The sequence below is a fragment of the Pseudophryne corroboree genome, chromosome 1, assembly GCF_028390025.1.
Source record: "Pseudophryne corroboree isolate aPseCor3 chromosome 1, aPseCor3.hap2, whole genome shotgun sequence".
NCBI lineage: Eukaryota > Metazoa > Chordata > Amphibia > Anura > Myobatrachidae > Pseudophryne > Pseudophryne corroboree.
The window spans coordinates 100,685,395-100,701,501 of NC_086444.1; the positions used below are offsets into that span (position 1 = coordinate 100,685,395).

The following is a 16,107-nucleotide window of genomic DNA, read 5'->3' on the forward strand; positions in this document are numbered from 1 at the left end:
GAGTGGAGGAAATTTCTCCCCTGTACCGGCGCTGGACACAAGGGGACTGGGGCCAAACCAAAAGGAGCTTATGCCGGCTGCAGCAGGCGAAGTTGTACTTGCTGTGTGTGAGCTGGAGGGGAGTCCGGACCGGAAGTGACGCGCGTTTCGCTGGGAGGAGCTTGTTCACATGATCATGTGAACAAGCTCCTCCCAGCGAAACGCGCGTCACTTCCGGTCCGGCACCCGACTTCCGGGACCTCCGTAACGGAGCTCCGACGAGCGGACTCCCCTCCAGCTCACACACAGCAAGTACAACTTCGCCTGCTGCAGCCGGCATAAGCTCCTTTTGGTTTGGCCCCAGTCCCCTTGTGTCCAGCGCCGGTACAGGGGAGAAATTTCCTCCACTCTGTACATGCTGCACAGACGGGACAGTTACCTTAGCAACCAGTTTGTTGCCTGACATTTTTCCCGGTGATTGTACACACACACAGTGTGCAGGGAAATTGCTTATCAGCTCATCACTTGTGCATTTAAGCCATTACTTTCAGAATTGTAGCTATTAGCTTAGTCAGGTAATTTATAGATCACACACATCCCTGCAGCAGGAGAACCTTGCTTTTGTAATTTTATTACCAGCATTTGTTTATTTATGTACACTCTGTCTTCACAAATTGTGACAATTGTCTAAATACTTTTGTATCTCTTTTCAATAGACGGACAGCTACAGTGCTGGAGTCTATGTGGTTTTTCATGGTACTCTTTTATGGTGCTATTTGAGTCAGCCAATGGTATTTATGCAATCTATTCAGCGATTTATCTGCATGATGAGTGTTTAAACAAAATTGTACTTTTTCCAAAACAGACAGATAGTTGCCAATGCAGTTTATGTGCTGAATATGTATGTGAATTTTCATGTCACTACCATAGGAGTCATCATTGTCGCAATATATTCAGTAATTTCTTCTGTGACAATTATTGTAACACAATTGTTTTTCCTGCAAGCAGACAGATAGCGGCTTGGGCAACTTATGTGCTGGATCCTATGTCAAATGTTATTTCTCAGCATATAGCATTTGGGCACTATTGCTGGAAACTTTTGCAATTCTGATATTTTGCAATTCTGAGTACTATCCACTCAGGCTGTATTATTACGATGATATATTCAATGTGTATAATTACTTCCGGAATTATTTCCCGAGTTATTGTTTTTCTGTTATATCCAGTTTAATTTTGGAAATTAACGTAAAAGGTGAATCTTTACGGCACCTTCCATTTCAAAGAAATATCCCATCAATTAAGACATATCACCTTGTTTATTGCCACACCACATTTTCTTTGTGGGAAATTTGGCATTTGTTCTTACCGTAATTCCTTTGTGGGGGAATTCCCATAAAAGAAACATATCATTCTGCACCATTTATTTTCAATAATATAGTGGTGGTCTTTTGCTCAAGCTGCCTCTTGGGCAAATATTTGGCTTTCGATAACGCCATCCATTGGACCAATCTGTCCTCAATAGCTCAAGTACTAGCCATCCCCCCAGCAGATAGGCACTGACCTGACTTTCTACAGTCATACCATGCTGGACATGCCCGATCTCGTCTGATCTTGGAAGCCAAGCAGCATTGGGCCAGGTTAGTACCAGAAAGGGTGACCCTCTGGGAATACCGGGTACTGTAGCACCAAGGAATACACCTTCTGCTGATCAGCAAATTTAATTCCATTCGAGCCTTGTACTCCATTACCGCAGTTAACCCACTTCCGGGAGTCCAGATTTTATATAAGCCGGCTTTCCATTATCTCTCATATGAATATACACATGTATATAACTTCATAGTATCATAGAGATAACAGGAATATTTATATTTTCGCTTTTTGACTAAACGTCAAACATTAATACTCACTTACTAATCAGGGGGTTTACAGAGAAACTTTCTGTCACCCTCTTCATACAAGTGAGTTACAAACTGTATCGTCAACAATATTTTTGTTTAATACTTGTTTAACTATATTGCTGATTTACAGCAATATTTTTAGTATCCTTTCGTCTGTGATTAAAAGTTAAGTTTTATCTTTTCCTACCCACACATTACCAAATTCTATCTTTTCAATATACTGAATCAAGTGTGCCCCTGAGAGACATTATCAATAGTCCCCCTTTTTTTGCCTCTTGCGCAAACCTCTCTACAACATATTCTAAAATCCAGCAATCTCCGCACTGCCCAAACCCAAATGGCCTGTGCAATGGCTATTATACTATGTTGCCTACCCTGTCCTACATGGCTGGGAAGGCTCTGCTAGGGGAGAATTGTACTGTCCTTCTGGGTTCAATAAACAGCACACTCTCCCTTCCCAGCAGTGTGAGATACTACGGAGGATAATGAATGTGCTTGCTGCATTAGTTTAGTGACTGGCAGCCAGGAATTTCACAGGGCGAGGGAAAAAAACTCCCAGATTTGAAAGGTTAACAAAAAGGACATGGTAAATGCTATTCACAATTTTTAGAACATAATCTAATAGTTCATGGAATACAGTTACTTTCAGTTGGTTTTGAATATGATATAGTCATTGGCGTATAGCAGCCTCCAGTTCATTAATGGTTCTCGGTCAACCTCAGCTGTCAGATGCCCCCGTTGGCTGTGCAGAGGCCTGTCATGAAACTGATGAGGTTTTCCATCCAGTAACAGAAATTCTGCTTGTTAACGTAGCCAGACAAATGAGCTTCATAAAGAAGTTGTAGCAATAACGCCGGAAATGGCCCCAAGTGATGCAAAACTTTAGAGATCGACTACAAATGTGTATCACGCGTGAAGGCCATCATCTGGACCAGTGGTGGAACTAGTGAGTGGTGGGCCCAGGTGCAGTAATATGGATTGGACCGCGGCCCCCAACCCTGTGCGTCTGAAAAAGGGGTGTGGCCTCACTGCCATTTACTAGACAGCATTAGTGACCACCATATACTACAGACAGCATCAGTGACCCGCACATACTGCATACAGCATCAGTGCAGGGCAGTCCTAACAGTACTGTAGATTCCTGGGCAAAGCAAAGCACTGGGGCCGCTTGGCAATGCCATCGGCTGATGTTTCTATCGGTGTAGTTTGGGTGCTATCTGTGGATGTTCTGTAGGGGGGGGGGGTTATCGCCTATAGCCCATTAGAATCATTGAGCCCTACCCACAGCCTCTGTCCGTGTCTTGCCCCACCAACGCTCAGCCTCCTCTGCAGTAGCCCGGCTTCTGCCCTCTGCTCCGCAGCCTGGATCTGTCATCTCCCTTGTAGCTGGGATCTGCCAGCTCACATCACCAGCATCACTTTTGCTGAGCTGATGCTGAGTGCAGGGCTTCATCTCTCCCAGCTCCAGTGATACTGATTGCCCCGCTGCTGTAGATGTCCTCTTCACCCTCCCGACATCCTCTCTCTGGTGTCCACTCTCCCTCCCCACATCCACTGATCTGAATGTCTTCATCTCCACCCAGGCAGGTATTCTTGGCTAGTGGTGCGGGCAGTGTACATTAGGGACTTTTTTTTTTTTTTCGTTGAGAAACAGTTAACCAACCAGTGTATTTATAGAGCGTAGGAAGAAACCGCAGTAGCCGGAGGTAGCTCACACAAGCATGGAGAGAATATACAAACTCCACACAGGGCCATGGTGGGAATCGAATGTGCTGTGACCCAGGTCTCTTTACTAGTTATTAAATATATTTTGCTAAGATCACAATTCAGCATACACATACAGAAATATACAAACCAGAAGCACACAAGGTGTGCTCTGACAATTACCTGTGCATGTGAGTAGCAGGACACCTCAGAGGCAGAGCTCTTGGTACAAAAGAAACATTTTCAAGATGTTCCGAATGATCCGGAACAGCAGTAGTCTCACAGATGTCTGCAGGTTCCTTTTGTCTGTGGAAATGGAGAGCTAATCCCATAGGATACTGAAGAGACTCTGGGCAGCAGGATACAGAAAAGCGCTGTACCAGCCATGTATAGTGAAAGGCATGTTTGGTCACAAACAGCTGGGTCTCCTCGTTGAAGACACAAGAAGAATATTTAGTCCGGCCGATGTCTCTCGGGGTTTTATTTCCTGCTGCCCTGGGATCGCTGTTCACTAGATCTTTGCTGTGGGATGCCGTGTCTGGTGCAGGGATCGTACAACTGAGCTGGCATAAAAACTCCACTGTGAATTCTTTCTGCAGAGGGGTCATGTATAAATGGGCATACCCATCCAAGGAGGAAACCTTCACACGGCCATCATCCAGATGTGCCACATATCTTGTATCATCCTCCACGGTGGGCCATGTAACCTCCGAGATCTCAGTCAAAAGACTCTAAAGCAAAATAAGAGACCAGAATAAAGAACAGTGTGGAGAGAAAAAAAAAGAAAAAAAGGTAACTAGATTGCTAAATGAAGAAAAGATTAGAGCAATGTCACAAGAATAACAGGTATGCAGGAATAATAATATTGTTAAAAAAGTACCTCTACACTATGGGGGTCATTCTAACCCGATCGCACGCTGCAGTTTATCGCAGAGGTGCGATCGGGTCAGAACTGCACATACGCCGGCGCCGCAGTGCGCTGGCGCATGCCAGACGGCCGAAGGTCGTCACGATCGCCTCTGCCTGATTGACAGGCAGAGGCGGTCGCTGGATGGAACGGCGGTGTTCGGCCGCCGTTTCGCGGGCGTGGTCCGGCCAACGCAGGAGTGGCCAGACCGAACTGGGGGGAAGGCCGCAGGGAGCGATGAGTAGCTCCCGGCCAGCACGCTAAAGCTGCGTTGGTCGGGAGCTACTCTTGAAGTGCAAAAGCATTGCCGCTGTGTGATGCCTTTACACTTCAGCTGGGGGGGGGGTCACCGGCACTGACATGCGGGGCGGGATAGCCCTGTGCTGGGTGTCCCCCCGCATGTCCGTGTGAATGATCGTAGCTATGCTAAATTTAGCACAGCTACGATCATCTCGGAATGACCCCTTATGTTCATTGCTTGTACAAGTTATTTTAATTTTAGGGGTTTTTTTCAAATCCGTCTGCCTTCTTTGCTGCAGTCATTAATCCCTGACACAGAATCTGCCTCATGCAAGCAGTCCTGAGCAGTCATATCATGGAAATATGAGTTTTATAAAAGGTACTTGTTAATTATACCCGCTCTTCTTTACTCCAACTAACCGCTAATTCAGTTATCAGTGTTTCTGCCATCTGTTCCCCCAAACCAAATTCATCCGTTCAACTCAGATTACCAGCACACTTCTTGTCCCCGGTTTTTCCCTACTCCTTCACCTGAACTTCATTTTATAGCATACAACTGGAAACCCAGGGCCTAATTCAGATCTGATCGCAGCAACAAAATTGTTCTCTAATGGGCAAAACCATGTGCACTGCAGGTGGGGCAGATATAACATGTGCAGAGAGTTAGATTTGGGTGGGGGGTGTTCAAACTGATATCTATATTGCAGTGTAAAAACAAAGCAGCCAGTATTTACCCTGCACAGAAACAAAATAACCCACCCAAATCTAACTCTCTTTGCACAGGTTATATCTGCCCCACCTGCAGTGCACATGGTTTTGCCCATTAGATAACAATTTTGCCGCTGCGATCAGGTCTGAATTAGGCCCCAAATCTTACCAGAATGACGGGCGGGTGGTGCTTGGAATTGACATGTACCCTTACTAATGTGGAGAACAACCACCCAAGTTAAAGACATCCCGTAGCAGGCCTAACTATCTATGCTTCAATTCATAATAAACATGTACAGTAACACTATAAAACCTGACATTTCCACGTGTTTGCTGCAAGTGCAGATCATACACTTTTTAGACTTTATGATTAAAAAAAAAAAAAAAAAAAAAAAAAAAACTACATACAATTCTTTTCTCTGACGGTATGAGACTCGAAGGTAGAAACGGACGGCTGGCAAATGTGTTGCGGAAGTTTAGAGCATGAAGTACCTGGTCCTAAAACAAAGAAACTATTATTAGAAAGTAATTATTATTAGTAATTAGTAATTATTATAACGCATCATTATTTGAGTATTCCAAGACACCGAGACAAGATCGTCCCTGTAGTGCAGTGATTTTCAACCTTTTTTTACTCGGGGCACACCGAACAATATTTTAAAATTGCCAAGGCACACCATCAGTTCCCCACAGAAAAAAACCAAAACACACACATTTGAAATCACAGTAAAAAAAATCCACACATACACTGGCCTGCACAGAAAAAAACAATCACATTGCTCCCCACATAAATCATGTTGCTCCCCACATGAATTATTCACATTGTTCCCCCCATAAATCCTATTGTTCCCCACAGGAGAAATAAAATAACAAATATTAGCCCCTACCGATCAGCTGTCCTCCTTCCTGTCCCTCAGTGGCGGGGGTTGTTCATAGTGGAGTGTGCTGAATACTGAGCAGCGGGCGGTCGGGCAGGTGTGGATGTGGGTGGACAAGGAAAGCTATGTATGCAGGCAAAAACTGGAAGATGTGTATGCAGGCGGGTGGGCTGGCTGGCTGGCGATACGCGGCGGCCGTGACCTATGATATCACACCGCCGTGTCTTCAAAGCATAGGTCACGGCCAGAGCACAACTGATCCTCTAAGAGGAGCCCGGGCCAACAGCTCACTCTGAAAGTGCAGGAAGCAGCTCTGGCTCCACAGCACACCTTGCAACTGGTCGCAGCACACTAGTGTGCCACGGCACACTGGTTGAAAAAGCCTACTGTAGTGAGTGGTGTACAGATGTGTCCTCATACATCATTGCTGCATTCGCGCCAGGTCCTCCGAAATTCTGCTATCATCGGGCAACTTATTTTGCTGAAAATGGGCTTTAGTCGCAGTGCGATTAGGACACAGCAGGAGACTGCTGATTAATTTGTCATGTGACACTTGTATATCAGTGTGTGACTGAGTCTCTGAATCTGCAAAGTGCTACAATGTAGCAGCCGCAGATCTTGTCCTTGCCAAGTTCTGCTGTGCTTCATATACAGTCTCAGACACACACAATATACAAGCGACACATATGCATACATTTTACATATCAATGAATAAGCAGTCTCCTGGAGCATCCTAGTCACAGATGCATTTTTTTTCGGCAAAACAAAGAGACGCTCAACACTTGCAGAGTTGCACAGGACCTGCGGGCTCACTCATGCCAGGCATCTTGTGCTGCATGGCGTATGGAGGCTGGACATATGAGGACACATCTGTATCTGTTTCTGATATGTGACATGGGTCAGATTAATATCATCATCACCACCACCACCAAGCGTTTACTACTAGATGAGAGAGAGAGAGAGAGAGAGAGAGAGAGAGAGAGAGAGAGAGAGACAGAGACAGAGACAGAGACAGAGACAGAGACAGAGAGAGAGACAGAGAGAGAGACAGAGAGAGAGACAGAGACAGAGACAGAGACAGAGACAGAGACAGAGACAGAGCTTAGGCGGAGATGTACTGAGCAGTGAAAATAGTGGAGAAGTGAGCCAGTGGAGAAGTTGCCCATGGCAACCAATCAGCATTGAGGATACATTTATAATTTGCATACTATAAAATTATACAGAGCAGCCGATTGGTTGCCGTGGGCAACTTCTCCACTGGCTCACTTCTCCACTCTTATCACTGCTTAGTACATATCCCCCTAAAGCATACTGAGGCAGCAAATGACAAAAGATGGAGAAGAGAGAACAGAAGAAAGGGAGAACATAGAAGGAAAGAATCCAAAAAAGAGGTAGGGAGACAGATGGAAGAGAGAGGAGAACACAGAGCGAACAGTGACACAGATGGGGGGTCAAACCCTAGAAAGTGGGGAGAGAGAGATGGGGGCAGAGGGAGATATAGATGGGAAAGGAAATAAAACCCCTACACCACCAGACACAATAGTTAGCAACCTGGTGAGAGTCCACAATACTTGTATATTTTATTCCGACAGGACACATACTGTATTTCCCAAAAAGCGACACTTAGGACGGTTATGGGGGCACCTACTCACCATAGAGTTATCATCAGCGCAGGACTGCAATAGCAGAGCACATTATACAGTGGGGAAGGGATAAGGGGTGTCAAGCTAAGCTATATGAAGGGCAGAAGCAGGCTTGGAATGGCCCACAGGGGTACAGGGGAAACCACCGGGGGGGCCTACTGCCTGGGGGCCCACCTCCTGCTCCAAGGATCAGGTTCTAGACTGTGCATTTGAATTATACATTAAACATATGTTACCTTATACTGGACTACGGTGCATTTTCTACAGTGCATTGCTGTTATTAATCTGGTACATTATCATGCATGCAGCAGCTGAATTTACTGTATATATTTATGAAGGGGCCCAGACATTGCACTCTCTAATAGTTATTTAAAATAAGGTGGCAGGCCACACCCCTAAACATGGGCCCCTACCACAGCATTCCCCCGGTGGGCTCCACATCCCCCAGTCCAACACTGGGCAGAAGGGGACAAGGTGGCATGGAGGAGTCACATTATACAAAGGGACGGGGACAATGGGGAGTCGCGTTATATAGTGAAGGGGGCAAAGTGGAGTAGCGTTAAATGGTAGACGAGGCAATAGGTAAGGGGAGTCGCATTACACGCAGCGAGGGAATGGGGAGCACGTTATACAGTGAGGAGGTGGGAAGGGGAGTCAAACTATATGAGGGCTGAAAAGGGTAGGGGGCAAGGGGAGATCAAGTTATATAGTGAGGGCAAAAGAGAGTCCCTTTATATGATGGGAAGGGCAATGGGGAGTCACGTTACACTGTAGAGTGGGGTGAAATAGGGAGCCCCATCTCATAGGGGGAAAGGGCAGTTCACATAAGGGGAGTCACGTTAGAACATTATATAGAGGGAATGGGGGATTACATTATACAGGGTAATGGGGGTGGGTCACGTTATATAAAGGGATTGTAGGGGGCACATTAGATATGGCAAATGGGGGTGGTAGCGTTACATAGAGCAAATGGGGGAAGGGGGGGCACGTTAACCAGGGGGAGTCACGTTACAAAGGGTGGGTGGGAAAGGGGAGTCATGTCACATAGGGGGGGGAACGGGAACATGATGTCTGAATGAGAAGCCAGAGCTCACCCGGCAGCTGCTGGTCACGAACTCCGTCCTGTGGCGGCCCCTCTCCGGTCCCTGCACCGGGTGACCGCCAGCCCGAGGTCTCTCATACATGAACTCCGCCCCGCACGGAGACAGGCACAGCCTCCCCCCGCCCCGGTACTGCGCCTCCACCGAGTCATCCGCGTACAGGAACATCGCGCAGCCGGACGACATCCTGGCACTGACTGACACACACGGCGCTTCCGCCTCTCCGCCGTTCAAACAGCCCGGTCACACTAAGCCCCGCCCAACAACTCGCTAACTGGACGGAGTGTGAACCGAGCGACCATCTGATTGGATAAGGCGGGAGGTTGTCAGGGTGACCGATCTGGACGCTCTCTAGGCTACGCCTACGCATGTCACCTAGCAGCGACTGTAAGGACGCCGGGCTGTGCTTACTGCGCATGCGCAGACAGTCCTGTCAGCCAGGGAGGGATGCCATCTGACGCTTACCATCGATGGTGAAACTATCGACTGTAGCAACTTCTGTGTACTAGAGAACCATGGATGGTTTCACCCACTGAGGTTCATCCCTTCCAGTCTTTAACTCACTGCTGGCTGTTGCTGGGCCAATCAGAACCTGGCTTGAGCATTGTTTCATTCTGCCTGTGATTTGAGACTGGGACGGAGGTTCACCTTCCAGCAGGACAATGACCCGAAGCATACTGCTAAAGCAACACTCGAGTGGTTTAAGGGGATACATTTAAATGTGTTGGAATGGTCTAGTCAAAGCCCAGATCTCAATCCAATTGAGAATCTGTGGTCAGACTTGAAGATTGCTGTTCACAAGCGGAAACCATCCAACATGAAGAGCTGGAGCAGTTTTGCCTTGAGGAATGGGCAAAAATCCCAGTGGCAAGATGTGGCAAGCTCATAGAGACTTATCCAAAGCGACTTGCAGCTGTAATTGCTGCAAAAGGTGGGTCTACAAAGTAGTGACTTTAGGGGATGAATAGTTATGCACGCTGACATTTTCTGTTATTTTGTCCTATTTGTTGTTTGCTTCACAATAAAAAAAAAAGCGTCTTCAAAGTTGTAGCCATGTTCTGTGAATGAAATGAGGCAAACCTTCAAACAATCCATTTTATTTCCAGGTTGTGAGGCAACAAAGCATGAAAAATGCAAAGGGGGTGACTACTTTAGCAAGGCACTATATATATATATATATATATATATATATATATATATGAATTTTTAAATGTGTGGACAAAAGGGGAGGGGGGGATGTGTTGCCTTTTAGTGAATATCCAAAGTGCAGTCCAAAAACAAGTGAGCTCAGTATTTGTGTGCTATAAGTAAAACCCTAGTATATTATGTTTATATTCACCATGCTAAATGAAATGTACAAGCGGCTCCGTTCAAATCGGAGGCAATATATTATAAAACAGAAATGGAGCGCTAAGAGCTAAGAGTGTAAAACGATAATACCTGTAGGGAAAAAATTTAATTTTAATATAAAAACAAATGTTTAACAGCACTTTTGCGTGCAGGTGTGTGAGTCCATAAAAGGTCCGATGTGGTGGGTTCCATTTAAGTTGCCGGCCGTCAACAATCCATGTTTTCAATCTTCCTCTGGTTTGTCCTACATATTGCAACCCACATGGGCATTGTTTTTGGGGTGCGGTCCGGGCAACACAGGCATGCCCGGGCCACGGCAGCTGTATGATGTCACACGCAGCCGCTGCGACCCGGAGAGCAATGGGTAGCTCCCTGCAACGCGCAGAAGCTGCGCTGGTAGGGAGCTACTCTTCAGGTACAAAAGCATTGCCGCCGTGCAGTGCTTTTATACCTGTGCTGGGCATCCCCCCGCATGTCAGGATGGCTGATCGTAGCCGTGCAAAATTCAGACCTGATCTTAGCCGTGCAAGCTACAATCAGGTCTGAATTAGCCCCTAAGTGCGGTGCTGACCGCCTCCAACTTAAACGGAACCCACCACATTGGACCTTTTATGGACTCACACACCTGCACACAAAAGTGCTGTTAAACATTTGTTTTTATATTAAAATTGATTTTTTTTTTCCCCCTACAGGTATTAGCGTTTTTACACTCTTAGCGGTCCATTTATGTTTTATTCTATAAGTAAAACCTGCCAGCTCTTGCCATGCATACTCAAAAGAAAAAGAACAAATAAGCTGCAACTAATTGAGTTGGCAGCCGATTAATTTCCCTTATTCTCCATTCTGCTGGGGTCGCGGAATCAGATAAATCCACCAAGTTGAAAAATACCTGGTTTACCAATTCCAACCAAAAATTTTCACAATCGGCAAGTCAGGGATTTTTAATATGCTGAATTTCCTCCTACGGATCACAAATTACCTGTATCCATACATCAAATAGCACTCTTGGTTCAGACAGTATTCAACAGCTGCCGGAATGCCCTCCTAGGTTTACCATATACCAGCAATTTCTGTCACACCCCGATGAAAAGGCCGTTGGGCCTTGAAATGTCGACTTACATGGAATAAATTTCAGCCTTGTGCCACCTTGTCTATTCACTTGGACACTTGCTGATATATATATACAAAAGGCTAACATTGCTCCTCACCTCTGTGGTGGCGCCAGCGCCCACTGGGGGGGCGCCCAAGGGATCTCTGTTCGGGACACACACAGACACACCCTATGTACACTGCACCCCCCACCATATACTACAACCCCATCCTCTTAAATATTCTGCACCCCCCACCATATTCTGCCTCTATATACACACTGCACTACAAAACAGTGCCCCCTACATACAGGGCACCCCCTCCTACCACCATATACTGCATACTCTGCACCCGCTCCTCCGTATACTATGGTGCAACCCCAGGTTATTTGTCATCACGGGACTTGGCAACAAGTAGCAGCAGTAACCAGGAAACTGATGCAGGAACCACCAGACGGTCCTGCACTGCTCAGAGCGGAGGCACTGGGGACACATATGGCCACTTACTCGTGGGGGAAGTAGGTGAATCAGTCCGGCAGAAAGGGGTGAGACCCTGTGTGGGGTGAGCACTGCGGTGACCTGGAGGCGGAGGAGCCGGTGCTGGGGCTGCAGATGATGTGGGTGAGGAAGAGGCGGATAACTGGCTCAGCTGCTTTATATGTCCTTTGGGCCTGTGGAGGGGCGGGGTCCTGTGCTCGCCCCTCCCATGCCACGTACAAGCCATGCTCAGATCCCTCCAGCCAGCTGATTGTGGCTACTGGTGTCCCTTACCTCCAGACTGGCCAGGAGCCGTGTGGGGTCTGGTGAGCTTACATGTGCCAGTACTGGTGTATATAGTGCAGCATGATCATAGCCTGCCCTTTACAGATAATAAGAATTTACGCACCGGTAATTCTATTTCTCGTAGTCCGTAGTGGATGCTGGGAACTCCGTAAGGACCATGGGGAATAGACGGGCTCCGCAGGAGACTGGGCACTCTAAAAGAAAGATTAGGTACTATCTGGTGTGCACTGGCTCCTCCCTCTATGCCCCTCCTCCAGACCTCAGTTAGGGAAACTGTGCCCGGAAGAGCTGACACAACAAGGAAAGGATTTGGAATCCAGGGTTAGACTCATACCAGCCACACCAATCACACTGTACAACTTGTGATAACCATACCCAGTTAACAGTATGAACAACAACAGAGCCTCCTTGTACGGATGGCTCATAACAATAACCCTTTAGTGAAGCAATAACCATATATACATGTATTGCAGAGAGTCCGCACTTGGGACGGGCGCCCAGCATCCACTACGGACTACGAGAAATAGAATTACCGGTGAGTAAATTCTTATTTTCTCTGACGTCCTAGTGGATGCTGGGAACTCCGTAAGGACCATGGGGATTATACCAAAGCTCCCAAACGGGCGGGAGAGTGCGGACGACTCTGCAGCACCGAATGAGCAAACTCAAGGTCCTCCTCAGCCAGGGTATCAAACTTGTAGAATTTAGCAAATGTGTTTGAACCCGATCAAGTAGCCGCTCGGCAAAGCTGTAAAGCCGAGACCCCTCGGGCAGCCGCCCAAGAAGAGCCCACCTTCCTTGTGGAATGGGCTTTTACTGATTTAGGATGCGGCAGTCCAGCCGCAGAATGTGCCAGCTGAATCGTGCAACAGATCCAGCGAGCAATAGTTTGCTTTGAAGCAGGATCACCCAGCTTGTTGGGTGCATGCAGCATAAAGAGCGAGTCAGTTTTCCTGACACCAGCCGTCCTGGAAACATAAATTTTCAAAGCCCGGACTACGTCCAGCAACTTGGAAGCCTCCAAGTCCCGAGTAGCCGCAGGCACCACAATAGGTTGGTTCAAATGAAACGCTGATACCACCTTTGGGAGAAATTGGGGACGAGTCCTCAATTCTGCCCTGTCCATATGGAAGATCAGATACGGGCTTTTACATGACAAAGCCGCCAATTCTGACACACGCCTAGCTGAAGCCAAGGCCAACAGCATGACCACCTTCCACGTGAGATACTTTAGCTCCACGGTCTTAAGTGGCTCAAACCAGTGTGATTTCAGGAAATCCAACAGAACGTTAAGATCCCAAGGTGCCACTGGAGGCACAAAAGGGGGCTGAATATGCAGCACTCCCTTAACAAACGTCTGAACTTCAGGCAGTGAAGCCAGTTCTTTTTGAAAGAAAATAGATAGGGCCGAAATCTGGACCTTTATGGATCCTAATTTTAGGCCCATAGTCACTCCTGACTGTAGGAAGTGCAGGAATCGACCCAGCTGGAATTCCTCTGTAGGGGCCTTCCTGGCCTCACACCAAGCAACATATTTTCGCCATATGCGGTGATAATGTTTTGCTGTCACGTCTTTCCTAGCCTTTATCAGCGTAGGAATAACTTTATCCGGAATGCCCTTTTCCGCTAGGATCCGGCGTTCAACCGCCATGCCGTCAAACGCAGCCGCGGTAAGTCTTGGAACAGACAGGGCCCCTGCTGTAACAGGTCCTGTCTGAGAGGCAGAGGCCATGGGTCCTCTGAGATCATTTCTTGTAGTTCTGGGTACCAAGTTCTTCTTGGCCAATCCGGAATGATGAGTATAGTTCTTACTCCTCTCTTTCTTACTATCCTCAGTACCTTGGGTATGAGAGGAAGAGGAGGGAACACATAAACCGACTGGTACACCCACGGTGTCATTAGTGCGTCCACAGCTATCGCCTGAGGGTCCCTTGACCTGGCGCAATATTTTTTTAGCTTTTTGTTGAGGCGGGACGCCATCATGTCCACCTGTGGCAGTTCCCAGCGATTTACAATCTGTGTGAAGACTTCTTGATGAAGTCCCCACTCTCCCGGGTGGAGGTCGTGCCTGCTGAGGAAGTCTGCTTCCCAGTTGTCCACTCCCGGAATGAACACTGCTGACAGTGCTAGCACGTGATTCTCCGCCCATTGAAGAATTTTTGTGGCTTCTGCCATTGCCATCCTGCTTCTTGTGCCGCCCTGGCGGTTTACATGGGCGACCGCCGTGATGTTGTCTGACTGAATCAGTACTGGTTGGTTTTGAAGCAGGGGCTCTGCTTGCCTCAGGGCGTTGTAAATGGCCCTTAGTTCCAGTATATTTATGTGTAGTGAAGTCTCCAGACTTGACCACTGGCCTTGGAAGTTTCTTCCCTGAGTGACTGCCCCCCATCCTCGGAGGCTTGCATCCGTGGTCACCAGGACCCAGTCCTGTATGCCGAACCTGCGGCCCTCGAGAAGATGAGCACTCTGCAGCCACCACAGCAGAGACACCCTGGCCTTGGGGACAGGGTGATCAACCGATGCATCTGAAGATGCGATCTGGACCATTTGTCCAACAGATCCCACTGAAAGATCCTTGCATGGAACCTGCCGAAGGGAATTGCTTCGTAAGAAGCCACCATCTTTCCCAGGACTCGCGTGCAGTGATGCACCGACACCTGTTTTGGTTTCAGGAGGTCCCTGACCAGAGATGACAATTCCTGGGCCTTCTCCACCGGGAGAAACACCTTCTGCTGTTCTGTATCCAGAATCATGCCCAGGAAAAGCAGACGCGTCGCAGGAATCAGCTGCGACTTTGGGATATTCAGAATCCAGCCGTGCTGTTGCAACACTTCCTGAGAGAGTGCTACGCTGACCAACAACTGCTCTCTGGACCTCGCCTTTATGAGGAGATCGTCCAAATACGGGATAATAACTCCCTTCTTCCGAAGGAGTATCATCATTTCGGCCATTACCTTGGTAAATATTCTCGGTGCCGTGGACAGGCCAAACGGCAACGTCTGGAATTGGTAATGACAGTCCTGTACCACAAATCTGAGGTACTCCTGGTGAGGTGGGTAAATGGGGACATGCAAGTAAGCATCTTTGATGTCCAGCGACACCATAAAATCCCCCTCTTCCAGGCTTGCAATGACCGCTCTGAGCGATTCCATTTTGAACTTGAATTTCTTTATATAAGTGTTCAAGGACTTTAAATTCAGAATGGGTCTGTCACGATCCGGGTATCTGGACGCCATTTCTTACCCATCAGATGCCTCCTAAGGCTGGCTCAGCGCTCCAGGACCGGATCCCATCTGTTATCCTGATGTGTACATTCCTGTATCCTCTCCTGTCACTCTGGGACGCTGTCACAGTAAACGCCATATTACACCTGGCATGGCGTCTCCCGCGGCCTCCGCCGCCGTCCCTGAACTTCTGCATGCAGAGTGTCTGAGTGGCGATTACGTCAGCCGCGGCCTCCGCTGTGTCCGCGTGGTTGGATGTGCATCTGTCAGCCTGGCGCCTCCTGTCTCCGGTGGCCGGCGCCGCCATTACTGTTTTCATTACCACATGGATTACAAACCAAACTTCCCTCCAAGTGTCTGCATGGGCGCAGCCATCTTGGATTCTGTCAGCTGATCATTTCCACCAATCTGTTCTCAGTATTGATAATCTGCATAATTGCCTAGCCAATCCCTTCCTTGCTGCAGGTATAAATACACTGTGCCTGAGCAAGGAAGGCGTCAGTGCTTTGGTTGTCAAACCTAGTTCCTGTTTGTCTCTCTCCTGTGATTGTCTTCCAGGTTCCAGCTCCTGTCTCAAGACTTCCACCATAGAGACCCGCACCAGC

At 47.8% G+C, this 16,107-nt stretch overlaps 1 protein-coding gene and 1 non-coding gene across 3 annotated transcripts in view; one reads left to right on the forward strand and one right to left on the reverse strand.

Moving 5' to 3' along the window:
- Positions 1-9,345, reverse strand: part of C1H5orf34 (chromosome 1 C5orf34 homolog) — a 99,851-nt gene extending 90,506 nt beyond the window's left edge. The window contains exons 1-3 of one of the 2 annotated variants that reach the window (XM_063961751.1): positions 9,052-9,343; positions 5,845-5,934; positions 3,765-4,312 (exon numbers count right to left, since the gene is read on the reverse strand). In XM_063961751.1, coding sequence (XP_063817821.1) covers positions 3,765-4,312; positions 5,845-5,934; positions 9,052-9,243 — 830 coding nt within the window. In that variant the 5' untranslated portion in view covers positions 9,244-9,343. Of the gene's footprint in view, positions 1-3,764; positions 4,313-5,844; positions 5,935-9,051 lie in introns of both variants that reach the window. The other variant, XM_063961761.1, reaches the window with a different exon arrangement.
- On the forward strand, positions 1,547-1,665 carry LOC134935074 (5S ribosomal RNA). Its single transcript, XR_010179884.1, has one exon. It is a non-coding gene; the product is annotated as a 5S ribosomal RNA (ribosomal RNA).
- Positions 9,346-16,107: the final 6,762 nt, after the last annotated feature.